The following is a 16,514-nucleotide window of genomic DNA, read 5'->3' as shown; positions in this document are numbered from 1 at the left end:
AAAATAATGCAGCGGGTGACGGGTGTGGGGGCAGGGCCTGAACAGACGAAAATAGGTGAAATAGTAGCTGAGGGCTTTGGGCTGCTTATCACTCAAGGACTGTCTTTGGCTGTTAAGAGCGGCTACACAAAACAAATTGTATGCACTGCACAAATTAACCATGTGAATGTTACAAGTTGTTGTTGTTGTTTTGGACAAAGGGGCGCTTTACACCAATATACAGTATTGTTTCACACACTTCTAAATAACTGGCTTTTCATTTAACTGTTTTTTTGTCAGCAGAGTGAATAAAGGTTTAACGAGGGCATAAATTTTACCCTCAACCTAATTTCTATTTCCATTAGATCCTATAGGGAAAACTGTTTTCAAGCTGAAGAAATAGGAGGTCGACCGGTCTCCTGGAATAGATTGTGATCAATCACAATTGAGCTTCCATCGCAATGCTCACTTGCAATTGAAATTATCAGGTATTTATATTGTATTATTACTCAAATTTAACTTATGACTGGTTAAATAATACTTTTGATTTCTGTACTTTTCTTGACAATGACAACATAAATTGAGAGCCACATAATATAATTAGCCTCACACTCGAGAGATTTTGGTTCAACTCTCAGCTCAGGCCCTCCTGTGTGGAGTTTGTGTTGGTCTCGCGGTGCTTGTGTGGGTTGTGTTTGTCAACGTGTGCCCTGCGTTTGACTGATGACCAGTCCCGGGTGTACGCAGCCTCTTTCCAAAAGTCAGTTGAATTGGACTCCAGCTCATCCACAAGGACAAGTAAAATAGTATAGAAAATTGATGGATGCTCTCAGAAGATCAGACTGTTAAGGTGGCCAACTTTGAACGAGAGACGAGGTACACCCTGGACTGCCCACCAGCTGATCGCAGACCTTAAAACCTGCACGAGAATTATAAAACAAGGCCGGCTACCCGGGTCACTCGGTTATAGAACTGCACCAATTAATTAAAGCCAAGGATAAATGAGAGCAAGAGCTCCCGCTGACAGCCTCAGAGGACCTTGATGAAATTCTGACTGAAGTCAAATGTAGCTCACCCACTTATTTTGCACTCAAAGAAAGAAAAAGGATTTTGCAGATCACAACACACAAATATTTTCCTCTGACTGTGGTGGAATTTTGTGGTTTTAAGCATATTATCATTAGAGAAGTCAGGACCCCAATATTTGTCAAGATACTAATAGCCAAAGGATGTGGCTTTAACCTACATTCATTATCTCCATCAATTCCAATGCCAGATAGAAGGAGATCAGAATCGACTCCAAAACACACATTTGTCAATGTGTTGTTGTGTTCAAATTAAGCACACATTACATTTGACTAATGTTGTCTTTATTGTGTTCACTGAGAATGTAAAGTGTGTAATGTCCATATGGTTCTTCAGCCGATAAAAGGCCTACTGGCCTTACAAAAAGAAAGTAGACAGATACGCTGCATGAAAAGGTTTGCATGAACACACACACACACACACATACACAAAGCACACATACACACAAACAAAGCATCTTGAACAACCTAAAGGACACGAACAGAGTGTCTTCTGTTTGACTTTCTTTTATCTGACTGCATCTCATGGAATAAGAACGGAATCCAGAGCGGATCTTAATGCATTCACAGGGTTAAGAGCGAGAGGAGAAGGGAGGATAGACTTGTGCACAGGCTTTCAACGGCATTTTTGGCAATCTTTTATAACTCTGGAATGCTGGTTTTCATTTCCAACCTGGCTGTCCTGAACATGCTATATAGTGTGACCTGTGGTAACTCAAAGAAAACAATAAATACAAAGAATGGGTACACTTACCCCATACTCTCCTGTGTCCTGGTTGGTCATGGCCCAAAGGTTGATGTCTATATCCCTGGCGTTTTTGTGGTCTGTGGTAACAAGACCTGTCACCCCTGGCAACAACATCCACATTGAAGGTCTAGTCAGATAATGTGATGCCTCATGCTTTATTAGAAACGTGAGATACATTTAACTCATGGGAGGGTTGAATAATAAAACCAAAGCAATGTTTCTTTTTTCTAGGGCTCTTACGTCTTGGTTTTCCTGAGATGGTGTTTAAACATAGTTCCAAGATGGTTAACTATCATGCATTAGAAAGGCTCACATCCATTTCTCATAATTGTGGAGATCCCAAGCCCACAGCTAATGAGGCTTCATATAGGAATACAATGACTTCCATGTCACAAATCTTTGGTCCATCTCTTTATGAGGATTCTTAGACAAAAAAAAAATAATTTCTTAATACTGAGAATAGGTTCAGAATAAGACGTCAGTGAAATCATCATGAACTGGAATGTGGCCTTCAATCCATTAAAAATGCCTGTTTTTGTAAAAGCGGGCAACATAAAAGGTTCAAAGGTCTAAACTCCCAAAAAAAAAATTCCATTGTTTTTGCAAAGTGATGTGAATCCATGTGGGAGCCAATAGGGTAAACAAGGAGCCGTGTGGGCAGCCAGATCAAACATTAAATGGACTATTTCAGAGAAGACTTGAGTCATAATGCTTTATTAACAGTGTCATTGTTTTGTTTAGAGGGCATATCATAATCCTCATTTTGCTTTAGTGCGTGCAGGTCACCTAAAGTTGACTGAGTCAACATTCATTCGACATCATTTGATGCCGGAGTGTTACTTGAGTGGCTACAACAGCTACGTGGCCGAATCACTTTTCAAGTGGAGATTCAGTCATTTGTAGCGGGGGAATGGCTATGTTGATATCGGAAGAAATATTTCAATTTCAACTTAATTAAACTGCTTAAAAAGCATTGTTTCACTTGGAATACCACTCTATTTTTAGGATTGACTAAAACTGCAAATGTGAAATGATATCCTATCCTATTATTGTGGACATGTATAAACCTTCATCTAAATGTTATTGTTTCTCCATCATTTTGCCACAGTACAACAATAAATAGAGCAGCTGCTAGAGTGTTTGAGCATTTCATGGCAGTGAAGACTTGAAAGGGAAAACAGTTGAGGAAAACGAACAGAAAAGTGCATTATGAAGTTGTGGAGGGAATGTATGACCTGCCAACGTATAACATGGGTATCTCCCCATTGAGCTTTTTCATTTTGCTAAGAACAAAAATATCACAGAATGGCTATTAAGCAATAATTGATATCGTGAAGAAAACAAATCAGCTACGATACATGATCAAGATATTTATGTAAGTAAAGAAGCGAAAACTTCAAATGAAGAATCTGATGTGTATCAATACGACAATGAAATAGCACCACAATAGAAAAGCCTTCATAATTAACTCAGAAGCTAGGTTATTGCTAAAAAGGAGGGTTTAGTGTAAAACACACAATATAGTTGCTCACCCCAGATTTGGCGGTTCTGTGTTCTCATTGTGATGTTGATGCCGTCGTTTTGAGCGCCACCGTCAGCCAACGTTTCTTCCAAGGCCTTTGCATACAGCACAAACCCATCATAAAAGCTGCCTGCGATATAATCCATCTGCATGATGACAAAGTTGACATTATGATCCTGTCACTTAACATTAACTCCATGATGGTCATATAATTTAACATACCAGGGATGGTTCCAAATGCACACCAAAATCCTGTTGTGCTCTCACATGGAGTCGTTTCTGAAAGTCTTTGTACTCAGGATTATCAGGAGGTCGGTAGGTTATAACAAAAACGGACTAAAAGGACACAGAAAAATAGGGTATAATCATAGCTATGCAACGCATAACAATGTATTGGTCTGCAGTACTCTAAAAATAAAAATAAAACATATTTTTAAAAACAACAGCATTGTTTTGATGGTACACTGGCTATGTAGTACCTATGTCAATTGCCATGACAACCTTGGATCACTTCTACCTACTTATGGTATCTACTTCAGAGGTCAATAAAAAATTATCAACCAGCCCAGACACCACGTGTTGCTTTTTCGCTTGTGTACTAACTTTGCAGCATTCATTTTATTACGTTTTAATTTATTAGATTATGGTATCTCTCCCTGTGTTGGCTTGAGGTTTGTCCTGATACTTTAGCTTCCTCACACATTCCAGCAAAGATGTATGTTAGGTCAATGGAAGAATAAATCTAAAATTGTCCGTAATGTGAGTGTGAATGTTTTTTCTTTTTTTGTTAATATACTATATGTGCCCTGCGATTGACTGGTGACCAGTCTAGGATGTACCCCACTTCTTGCCCACCTTCAGCTGGGATAGGCTCCAAGTTTACCCAACACTCTAAGTGCGAGAGAAAATGAGTGGATGTTCAAATGTGTGAATGTGTTTTGGATTCAGCGTACCTTAAAGACCTTGATGGGAACGTCCCCGTCAAGGTCAGAGTTCTGCCATGGTTTGCGCTCTGTCAAGCTTTCTGCATACACATCCAGATAGAAAATGGCGTAGTTTTCTGGGTCTAGGGATCTCGCTGTGGAAGAGTTTCATGATGTTCAGGAAAGTGTCCAGGGGGCCGCAGATGTACACAACTGCAGCAGCGTGGGGGACAACGACAGAGATAAATAATTATTATTAATTATTATTAATTATATAATTAAATAATTTATTTAATTAAACATACAGATATTTGTTTCATTTGGCACATTAAAATGTGCCACTTTTATTTAGATGTTATACACTAATATATAATCTGCCCAGTTGTTTTACAGAACACTAAATCTAAGCACAGTGATTTTGGATAATGGTAACTAAATTCCCCAAAATTTGGGGACCAGGATTTGAACCCCGGTCCCCAGAACTGTGAGGCAGATGTGCTAACCAGTCGGCCAACGGGAAAACATCCATCCATTCATTTTCTGTACCACTTTATCCTCACTAGGGTCGCGGGCGTGCTGGAGCCTATCCCAGGTAACGTCGGGCAAGAGGCAGGGTACACCCTGAACTGGTCGCCAGCCAATCCCCGGGCACATAGAAACAAACAACCATTCATGCACACATTCACACCTAAGGACAATTTAGAGTCCTCAATCAACCTACCATGCATATTTTTGGGATGTGGGAGGAAACCGGAGTGCCCGGAGAAAAAACACGCAGGCACGGGGAGAACATGCAAACTCTACACAGGCGGGTCCGGGATTTGAACCCCGGTCCTCAGAACTGTGAGGCAGATGTGCTAACCAGGTGTCTACCGTGCCACTAGGGGAAAACATATTGTTATTTATTATTATATTAAGCATGATGTGATTTTCGTGGTCCGGCACCTTTGACATCAAATTAGGCTGTATGTGGCCCCTGAACTACAATGAGTTTGACACCCCTGGTCTCGGAGATTTTCTACATCAACAATATATAATAATGACTATTCAATAATTCCAGTAATGACTGGTAAGTTTTATATTGTTTCAAAAAACTCCACACTTACTGAAGCCCATAATACTGACACCGAAGTCTGGAAGTTAATTCAACTTTGTGCGAGTCTCAAAACCTGTTCTGCCTAGGAGCCATCATTTTGCTCCACTACGTGAGGTACCTTTGCAGAAAAAGATAGGGGTCAGGTGAAGTAGATGTAATGGTGCTGGTCTACTGTATCCATTGGTCAACGAACAATTATTAATTAAACACGCTCTGTATGTGACTTTTAAAAATGTGTACTGAATCTGAAAATTAACAGGGAGCCAGTACAAGGACGACAGAATGGGAGTGATTCTGCTGAACCTGAGGGATCTTGACAAAACCCCAACAGAGGCATTCTGGACTCAATGGTGATGGTCTAACGAAGATTTGTTGAGACAGGTGAACAGAGAATTGCAATATTCAAGACATGAGGAGACAAAAACCCTGCATGATCGTCTAGTTCAGAATCAGGCAACATAGATTTAAGTTTAGAGATATCTTTAGGTGGTAAAAGCAGGAATGGGTTACAGTTTTAATGTTTTTTCTTCAAAAAGCCTGGCCTGATCGAAAATTAACCTAAGCTTTCTTATGCTTGGGTGTAATTTTTTAGAAAGAGATCCTTGGAGCTAAGATGTTGTGATCAAGAGTTTATACATTAGTTTCTGCTGAAGCAAGTTGTGAGCCATCAAGTTATTAATTCCAGTCAAGCAGTCACACAGTATCTCATCTGCACTATCAAAGTGAAGAGAAAAATAAATCTGGATGTAATCTGCATACAAGTGGTATGAGTTACAGTACCTTCCTACCTGTGCTGATGACATCCCTAAGAGGAAGCATGTTGAGTGCAAAAACGGTGAGCCCTAAGACTGACCTTTGAGGAACACCACAGGATAGGGGGACATACACTGACTCTTGGGGGCCAAAAACCATTTTAAAAGATTTATTTAATAGACTAGATAGGATATGAGTGAGTAACGGATGGTCCCTGAGGTGCCCACTCATTTCCTCAGCCTATATTTGAGGATGTGATGATAAATAGTATCAAACGTTGCATGGAGATCAAGCAGCATGTAAATGTAGTATCACAGACATGTTGTTAGATCACCACTTTAAATTGTGAAAATTCTTACTATTTCTGCTTTAAAGAATAGTTAGTCAGTAGACCGCACTGTATTGTGTCACGTTTTTCTTCAGAAAATGTTTCAATTAATTGGCGAGTCATGCTGTCTCATGCCATTATGATTTGTTGGCACTTGTTACATTAGTAGCTCCTGGGAACCAAGACAGTCCCTTTGAACACTAATGGTCTATTATCGTCATTCTAGTAACACTAGATGTGGCCATACTCTTTACATGCGTGTAGCCTTTGATACCATCGCGATCAAATCTCCTGTTTAAATATTTAACACCTGTTTAATAATGTCTTGTAATGTGCTGTTCAACACGTACAGGTATCTGGTTTTGGCCATTCTATTTATTTGTATCTGTTAGCCTTGTTTTTAACATACACAAGAAGATAACTACTCTTCTATCCTCTTACAGTAAATCTTGGCATTTATAAAACTTTCCATATAAATTCAACTGTTGTTGTTGTTTCGTTTTACTATTTTTGCAATCCATGATGTTTTACCTTTGGCACAATAAGTTCTGCCAAAAAAAGTGAGGTAAACATGGAATGTACACAAATGTTGCTTTTGCTGTTCAGTCGGGTTGCAACCTAAATTAAAAGTTTAAAGGTTTATCCAGTATCTTTGTTTGGCAGGTAAGCCGCTCACATGCGTGGTAAAAAAAAAAAATAATAATAATAAAATAAATAAACCAACATCTCATTGTCTGCTATAACAGGAATCAACCTTAAGGCCCCTCCCTCTGTTTACAGTGAACTTTCACCCTTCACTAGCATGCTTTTGGGCCACAAAAATATATAACCACCATTATTTTCATTCCAGACATATGCTGGAGCGGAGGCTCACAGCTCAGAGGCCACTTAGCAGACATTTCCTCATTGGTTAGACTAATGTTGGACCCCAACTCTCATCTGTTCCATCACGTTTTACCATGCCAAGTAGTTCTGCTGTCTCCTGGATTGCACCCAAAATAAATGCCCCAACAGTCAAGGGCAAAATGGCCTTGTGTGTTGTGGTAGCCTTAAAGTAAACAGACTTACACACAAATGCACATTCAAGTTGTTTGGTCAATTTGTTCCACTTGTCACTCTTCAAGATCTTAGGCCATAATCCTCTATTTTCACCTTTGCTACAATTAAGACAACAATCTACATTCTTGGTATTTGATTGCAAAAAAGTTGTGTGAAAAGTGAAAACACTGAAATCAACTACCACTGAAGTAGTACCGGGGGGGAAAAAAATATAAAACTCTGTCCTAAAATAGTGTGTCGTACTTTTTCTTTGGCTTTTTGCCACCAGCCTCTACAAGAGGTGTTGAAAGAGGAGACTGATACACAGTGCAGACACAAGAAATTACTCACATTCATGGCCGTACCACTCCAGTTTCACCATACATTGTCACTTGTTTGGAGTTTCGAAATTTACATTGAAAGCAGTTGACTTGTTAGAAGTAAGTGTATTAAAAGGGATCAACTTTGCATTACGACTTTGTCATTCGTTATTCAAGATTGATTGTTTTAACATTTTTATGTCCTAATATTAGTGTTATTATTACACGTATTAAACTTGCATAACATTTCAATGTTAAATATTCAGAATGTTAAAAATTGACTTAAACAAATATGATATGATGCCAACTGATGAATGTATTCAGTCAAATTTCCATTGTTTTTCCAAATACCATTTTTTTCTAAATACTGTATCTATTATGTAAATATGTGAAGTAGTCAACAAGTCTTTGGGGTAAACAGATCCAATCTCAGAAATGTTCTAACGTAAAGAAATGCTGTGAATGCACAGGAGAGTTACTGCTTACTGATTTACTGCAATAGAAATTAATATATGGTTTGGTTTGTCTTTCAAAAGGCCATTTGCAATTGAAAAAGTGAAAATTGATAGGCGGGCAGCATGGTGTCTTAGATGGGTTTGCAAGTCTGCCTCAGAGTCAGGAGATCTGTTCGTGTGTTTATATATATATATACAGGATGATTGAAAAGTAACTCCATATATTAAAATACTTATAATTGATTCATATGTTGTAATATTTTTCTCAATATTTAGTGTATGTTCCATGATTAAAGGAGAAAGTCCATTCTACCAAACATACGACTTTGGAAGAACTTGAAGGGCGAATACGAGAAGTTATCTCTTCCATCCCAAAAGAGTTCCTGGTGAAATCAGTTAACGTGGTTCCCAGGCGGCTTGAGAAACTGGTGGCTAATGCTGGCGCCCATCTCGAATTTTCAATAAAACTCCATGCAATACACTTTCTTCTCATGTTCATTTCTTGAAAGAATTATAGTTCAGAAATAAATGACAAGTACGTAAAAACAGGGAGTTACTTTTCAATCACCTGGTATGTATATATATATATATATATATATATATATATATATATATATAGACACACACACACTGTATATAGTGATGTAACGATTGATGGTAGTCTTGTCTCTGTATAAAATAATGAGCCGTTGTGCTTGACGGGGACATATTTTGCCAAACCCCTTTTAATTGTATTTGGGGTGTAATATAGTCTCTATAGTGCCTGAGACAACATAAAACGTGAGTTAAAGTCGTCCACGCATTCCTAAGTTCCAGACGTTTTCTTGCCAAGTGGACTGAAATCAGGTCATTCAAATTTCTCGGCTTTATCTACATCACTAGGAAAGATCTCCGCCTTCCCTTTCTGGTCCCGAGCCAGCGCTGTCAACATAACAAACAAGTGCTTTCACAAGTGGGTCTTCTACACAGAGGCAACCAATCACAGGAAAGGGGGTGGTCTTGGCCAAATATGGACAAAGCGGATACCGAACTTGGTCAAACAGATTTTTTGAAATCAAATTGATACTTTTATACTTAGTCCATGTTAGAGAGTCGCTCTATGGAAATGTAAATAACCAAAATGCAAGATCTTTAAAATTTAGTTTTGGTGCGGCCGTATGCAGCAGATAAATAAACAATAATAAACAACAACAACAATAAAATAATAATAATAATAATAATAATAATAGGGGCGATGGACGACTGGTTAGCACATCTGCCTCAAAGTTCTGAGGACCCAGGTACAAATCTGGCCTCCCCTTTGGGGAGTTTGCATGTTCTCCCGGTGCCTGTGTCGGTTTTCTCCGGGTACTCCGGTTTCCTCTCACATCCCAAAAACATACATGGTCGGTTAACTGAAGACTCTAAATTGCCTGTAGCTGTGAATGGTTGTTTGTCTATACGTGCCCTGCAATTGGCTGGCGACCAGTTCAGGGTTTACCCCGCCTCTCACCCAGAGTCAGCTGGGATAGGCTCCAGCAGGCCCCCGACCGTAGTGAAAATGAAATGAATGAATAATAATAAAAATAGTATTAATAATAATAAGAAGAAGAATAAGGATTCCAACTCCCTTTTACAACATACCCCATATTCCATTCCAGTAGTCCCAAAAAGGAAATAATAAAATACTCTAGGTCCATTCCATACCAATAGAGACATCAATGCAATCTACTTCTCTCTCTTCAAATGAAATGAACACATTTTAAATGAAAACATATGACACAGGCTACTCAGAAAAAAACATCCTACCCTATCACAGAGTGGAGGGGAAAAAAATATTGAGTGGCTTTAATGGACTCAGAAGGTGACTGTAGTGATGGGAGCAGAAATATATTTACTTTTCAGATTACTGCTTTCAACTCACTCAGAGTCTTTACCCAAACGGCGTTTTCATCGAAATGCAGTTTTAATTCATTTCATTTAAAATGTTTTTTTTGTTTTGTTTTTTTTAATGACTGGGTTTACTTTCCAGACTCTTAAATGTTTTTAACTGTTTAGAACAGAAAAGAATAAGGAAGGACTTTTCCTGTTCCAAAATGACTTAACCCCAATGCACAAAGTAAGGTTCATAAAGGCATGCTTGGATGAGTTTGGTGTGGGAGAACTTGACTCATCCCATCGAGCCCTGACCTCAACACCATCAAACACATTTGTAAGAACGAGCACAAAGATTGTGAGTCAGGCTCTCTCATCCAATATCAGTGACCTCTGATGATTCTGCAGAGAGAACTGTCGAACAAACTGGGGGCTCTTTCTCACGGAATGTAAAATCCAGTGGCAATAAGTATTTTTCAAAAATATGTTTTGTTCTAATAATGGAAAATAGTATGGTTCTGATTCCTCCGACCACAGTACTTCCCACATCTCCGTTTGCCAGGAATTGCAAGGAAGAATTTGGGGAACTAAAGGCAGTGGCGGACAGGAGTTTGACTGTCCAACTGCACCCAATCACTTTGTCAGCTGTAAAAGCTCAAATGACGTGAGTCATCACAATAGTTTAGCGATCTTCTCCCCAGTCTCAGCCTTTCGTCATGTAGCCCCACTTGGCAGAGCTGATAGCCTCGAGGTTATCTGCTGGGATAAAAGTGAATGCCTAGCAAGCTCTGACAAAACCATTAGCTTCTATGACCTCCGGCTCACTGCAACAGCATCATAATTCATCCGATAAGGGGTGGTCTGCAAGGAGTGGGGGGATTCTTTGCTTTAATTAGCACTATGCAGTGTCTTTGCTATTATTTGTATTTGTACAACCGATCGACATGTGTGGGAAAAAAATGCAACCTGTATGTTTTAAGGTTAATGCGACCCTAACCAGGATAAGTGGTGTTGAAAACGGAAATGGTCGAATATGATCCATTCTTGGTGGTCAACTGACCGTAAATATGGTAGAAACACAAAGAATGCAACATTGATGGTAATCAAGACGCAATTATGCACTATTGAACATGGGAAGCGAGAAAAGTCCATTTACGAGTCATGAAAGGCACTTTTCAATTCGAAAGTGGAAAAAAAAGAAAATTACAAACTGTCTATTTAAAGATTCTTTAACACTAATGACAAAACGTTATACGATACATTTTTAGTTGAAATACTTTAGGGCTGTACAGCACTTGGATTTCGTTTTTAATGTAAACTATTGTACATTCTGTATTGATGACACTTATTTAATGCTCTGGAGGTCCAACGCGCCAAAGTTTTGCTCTGACATTTTTGGGTTTTTTAGGCTTCAAAGCCTCCGACACATTCTTTCACTCACTCACACTCCCTCTCTCACGCAGGCAGAGGTGCATTGAGTTTGCGCAAGAGGTTAGAAGGCTAGGTGAAAGGTCAGCTGCTGTGACACATTTCTGTAAACTGTTTAAAACACTCCTCACGTCTTCTTCATTTGTGACTTGACCTGCCCCAAAATCCTGCGTGTTAACTAGACAGCTTAAATGGACCCCAGTCTTCAAAGCTCTAAAACTGTAATAAGGATGCCTCTGGTGTTGCACAAGCTCACTAAGTATAGCTTAGTCGATCTCATAGCATAGTAACAAGCTTTGCATGAAAACACAGACACATTTGTCATTGCTGCGCCCTGAAATTCACGTTCGCCAACAATACCATGAAAAAGTCGAAGGACAGCACTTGTTTTGTTTGGTGCCTTAATGACACTTTTCACAGCAGCCATTTTGGCATTAAAAAACAATTAATAGGACAGCTACAATTAGCCAGATTTTGTAACGAACCTCTGTAACGAATTTATTCACAATGGTATCAATGGAAAAGTTCAATATTAATGGCAAGGCCTGTTCTTCATCATCGGATAAGTGAATATGTGAATTTTCTTCAAGTTCGATAAAGTATCTACAGTAACATCTACATATGGACAAGCAAAAAATACAAAATAAAAAATTTAATGCAGCACACCCCAAATGTTTGCACTTTTTTTTTTACAGTTGGTGTTGTTGGTAATTTGCTCTTAATCACACAGACAATAATGACATTAACGCAACCAAATCTTGGTTGCGTCATACTGTGTTTTTTTTTTTTTTTCCTGGCAGGGAGCACAGAAGGCTGCTAAAGGTCCTCTTAAATGTAAATATGCAGTATGCATCTTCTATTAAAATAAAAATAATTCTGCCAGCATGGAAAGGAGAAAGTTTGAAAATAAATAATGCATATTTACCTTGACTTGAGTGATGAATGATTGGGTGTCTTTTACCGTAGGTTTATGTATTTTGATCAGTTGAACTTCGTGTATTTTTGGTTGGCAGAGTCATGAAAAAAGTGAATAGTAAATAACTAAATAAATAACATAAGTCACGTCTGTGTGTTACGTACAGAGCTGGAAATAAAACTTATGACTTCAAAAGCTGTTTGTGTTAATATTATTATCACTCAGCAGTGACCTCAAAACAGCTACAGTATTTGTGGTTTATGCCTATTTGGGAACGATGACTGACTACCTCTTTTCATGCAGCGCAGTCGGTTTATTTTAGTTTGATTATATGCGTTTACTCGAGAAAGGACTTTTGGATGGAGGAACATATAGCAATACTGAATTTAATAACTTTTTCCTTATTCTGTGACTTTAGCCTACAAGTCAATCAAAACCATATTTCAGTTGTATATTGAATGGATAACAATTGTAAAAATATGAATAAATATCCACCCATCTATTTTCTATGCCGTTTGTCCTCATTAGGATCGCGAGTGAGCTGGAGCCTATCCCAGCTGCCTTTGGGTGAGAGGCAGGGTTCATGCAGGTCTGGTCGCCAGCCAATCAAAGGGCACATATCGACAAACATTTGCACACCTATGACATTTTGGAGACTTCACTTAACCTTTCATCCATATTTTTGGAATGCGGAAGGAAGCCCGAGTACATGGAAACCCCACAAAAGCACTGGGAAAACATGCCAACTCCGAACCTGGGACCTCTCGACTGTTTAGCCCAAAAAAATAAATAAATAAATATTGCAAATCCTGTGCTTTTTACATGTAGTTTGGAGACCTTGTGCAACATGAAGTCTGCATAATGCAAACGCACGGCGGTGTCACTGGGCACTTGCCTACAGTTAATCCAGTCTCTAGTCACACAATCTAGATTCACAACAAGATTCTTCAACTACAGGCAAGAACAGCTCATTTGTCATCTTCTCTGGTGAGATTTTCTCCTCGCTTGTACATGTTTGTATGTAATGGTATTGCAATACTATAGCCGTATCCAACGGTGAGTAGGGATTCCGCAAATGCCTAATCTTATCATGCCTTTGTAAACTCCTATAGCTTGACACCATTATCAACGATGTGCTTTCATTTTAAAGCAAGTAAGAGTTCAAAGACTCTTCCCCAAGTCATGTGACTGTTTTGGCTGGAGGGGCACCCAATTCATCTCAAATGATGTGTCTGTCTCAGGTGGTGGTCCCCGCAATAAAACTCGGAGCAACAGCCTAAACATTCCTCTGTAGTAACACTTGAATAAAAAGGCTCTTACCTCAACTAATTCTATCTTAAAATCTGTTTTCATCTGCCGTGCATTAAAAAGAAAAAGAAAAATAATAATCTACTTTATACAACAGGTCAATTTATTGACTTTCGGGTCATACAAAATGTCCAATTTTGGACTTTTGTTAAAAGTGAGAGATATAAAGTCATCAGCCAGGTGGCTGGTGTTAGACAATGCAGACATATGTTTCTTTTGCAGAGCACCCTGTCAATGCCATGCAGTCTAATGAGATCCAGTTCAAGAGCTGTGTCAACAATTCTGCCTTTGCTTGGATAATATCATAAAATAACATTTTCTACGATCCAACCTGATTAGACACCGTGAATATGGTGACCTTGGACGCTTCGCTCGACACCCAAATCATTAAGTACACCTACATAAAAAACAATTTTTAAATGGTGTTATCAATAATAAATGTAATTATTTTCAAAAAAAATAGGCCTCAACCTCGAAATGTTTCCAGTTAATTCAACTTAAAGCAAGAACAGTTTTTTCGTCATCTTCTCTGGTGTGATTTTTGTATGTGTTTAGAAGTAATTATGGTGGTGATTCCCAACCACTGTGTCGCAGGCCATTAGTGTACATGGGAGATCATCACATGTGCCACAGAAAACTATCCAATTGCCATAATTGGTCCGAAAATTATTATTTTACAAACAAATTTCTGTGTTTATCTCTCAATGCGAGCGACAAATAATGACAGGCAGAACAATTAAATGTTCTTCTACTAGATTGGAGAAGGTACAATTGACCTGTGTCCATCTATTGCCATTCATAAAACAAAATTATTGGCTTCTTGCCAGTTTATCCGCTTTGTGTTCAACTAAAACAGGCGCAGATTTCACACTGAGTGAGTCAATTTGGGAGTTAATTGAAATGAGATCATCATTGTTGCAGTATATGTACTTTTTGTGATGTTTTTATTCAAATGTAAAATATGTGCCTTGGCTCAATAAAGCTTGTGAAACACTGCAATAAAAGTTATCCTTCTTGGTGACTTTGTAAAGTTTCACAATAGGAACTTTAGCAAAAAATGTTCAAGTCAAGTATTATTATGTCTGTACATGTTTTAAATAGCTATTGAGCTGGAGCTGTGTACCTAATATTTTGGTTAGAGTTTTACTCAGGTGTCAAACTCCAGGCCATGGGGTCAGATCCTGCCCACTGTATCATTTCATCTGGCCCGTGTAAGAAAATCATGTGCGTCTACTTCATGTCCTTCTGGACCAAAATTCCAAATTGTCTTCACTTTTAGTAACGTTGCGAAATAGCAAGCATTTTAACTAAGCAGATGTACAAAAGTGGGCAACATTTTCGGCAAAAAAAAATTTAAAAACAAAGTTTTTTCAAAAGGCTTAGGAATCATATTGAAACTAGGGCATAAAAAAAACCCGTGGTTCCACCGGATAGGCCTATATAACTTTATCATGACATGATTATACATTTCTATAGTTCCACGGTCATGACGGCCCGTGAGGGAAACCTGTGGCCCGTGACCAAAATGATTTGACACACCTGGACAATCACTTATTTAACTGATGTTCATATGATTGTATTGAAGTTGGACTGATTTGAAACTTGGCAAGGTTAAAAATGAAAGCAGCGCTTACTTCTGCCTCGCTCCTTCATGAAGGCAATGAGCTCCTTGTAGTACTTGAAGTCGTCTTCATAGGGCTGGGCCTCCACCGTGACGTTCATCTCCTCCTTCAGCTTCAGGTAGATGCCCTCCGAGAGGAAGTAGTGCGGCCGGTCGTCGTGCCTCAAGTCGTGGAAGATCACCACGGCGCGGGACGTCCAGTTGAAGTGCGTGTGCAGCATGTTGGTGAAGTCCCCAAGCTTGGTGGTGGACGGCCCGCTGCGCACGATGGTTCGATACTCGTCCCGCTTGTCGAAGCCGTACGCGGGTCCACCGGCGGTGATGAGCGGAAGTTTCCAGTGGGATGCGAAGCGCCCCACCGAGGCGAGCGGGTACACGCAGCCGGGCCCGAAGAAAGCGTCCGGCCGGATGTAGAGTTTGGCGTCCACGGCCACCACCTGGGCTCGGCTCTCGGCGCACGAACCCGCCGCGGGATCCTCGGTGCTGAAGTTGAGGATGTTGATGGAGCGGCCGAGGAGCAGCCCGTGTTTGCCGTGGAGATCCTCGTGCGCCATGCGGATGGCCGGGAAGACGCGCGGCAGAGCCCACGGGTACTTGTGGTGGTTGTCCGGCAGCATCACCGCCACCGTGATGTTGCTTCTGCACGCCGGAAGAAGGCAGCAGGAGACGGCCAGCAACAGGCAACACCCCAGCGCCGCTCTGCCGCCCATGACGCTCGGCCCAACGAGTCAAGTACGGCACCGGTTGGAGTGGAGAAACGACCGGCTGTGCCCACCCTGACGCCGAACATAAGTCTCCCTTTTCCTTCCGTTTCCCTTTCGTCTTTCTCCTCTCAAAACAAGTCACGCAAAGTCAGCAGTGGCCTCATATTTGGATTGTCGGACAGGCTGGGCCATACGCGACAAGACGGCTTGTTGTGCGCCCAAAGACGGACTGCGTCGGCTTCCGACTGACGCTGTGTGGGAGAGTGAGAGCATCCATCCAGATGACTTCAACTTCAATGAGAGCGACCCTCGTACTGCTCGGCCCCCACACGTCATACCACTGGAAGAAGTACTGACAGGCTGCCATCTCAAATAAATACATATGCTCGTCATTCAATCAATGCATTCGGAATGACACAATTTTCAGGTCAAGCAT

The 16,514-nt window shown here is 40.1% G+C and overlaps 1 protein-coding gene across 1 annotated transcript in view; it reads right to left on the bottom strand.

The window, feature by feature from the left end:
* The window catches only part of npr2 (natriuretic peptide receptor 2), a 70,705-nt gene extending 54,331 nt beyond the window's left edge, over positions 1-16,374 (bottom strand). The window contains 6 exon segments of the mRNA XM_061698185.1: positions 1,819-1,913; positions 3,345-3,480; positions 3,557-3,670; positions 4,288-4,401; positions 4,403-4,470; positions 15,388-16,374. Coding sequence (XP_061554169.1) covers positions 1,819-1,913; positions 3,345-3,480; positions 3,557-3,670; positions 4,288-4,401; positions 4,403-4,470; positions 15,388-16,084 — 1,224 coding nt within the window. The 5' untranslated portion in view covers positions 16,085-16,374.
* Between the last annotated feature and the right edge of the window lie 140 nt (positions 16,375-16,514).

This window comes from Phycodurus eques, chromosome 15 (assembly GCF_024500275.1).
Source record: "Phycodurus eques isolate BA_2022a chromosome 15, UOR_Pequ_1.1, whole genome shotgun sequence".
NCBI lineage: Eukaryota > Metazoa > Chordata > Actinopteri > Syngnathiformes > Syngnathidae > Phycodurus > Phycodurus eques.
The sequence above is the reverse complement of the archived record's forward strand: the minus strand, read 5'-3'. Positions and strand labels throughout refer to the sequence as shown.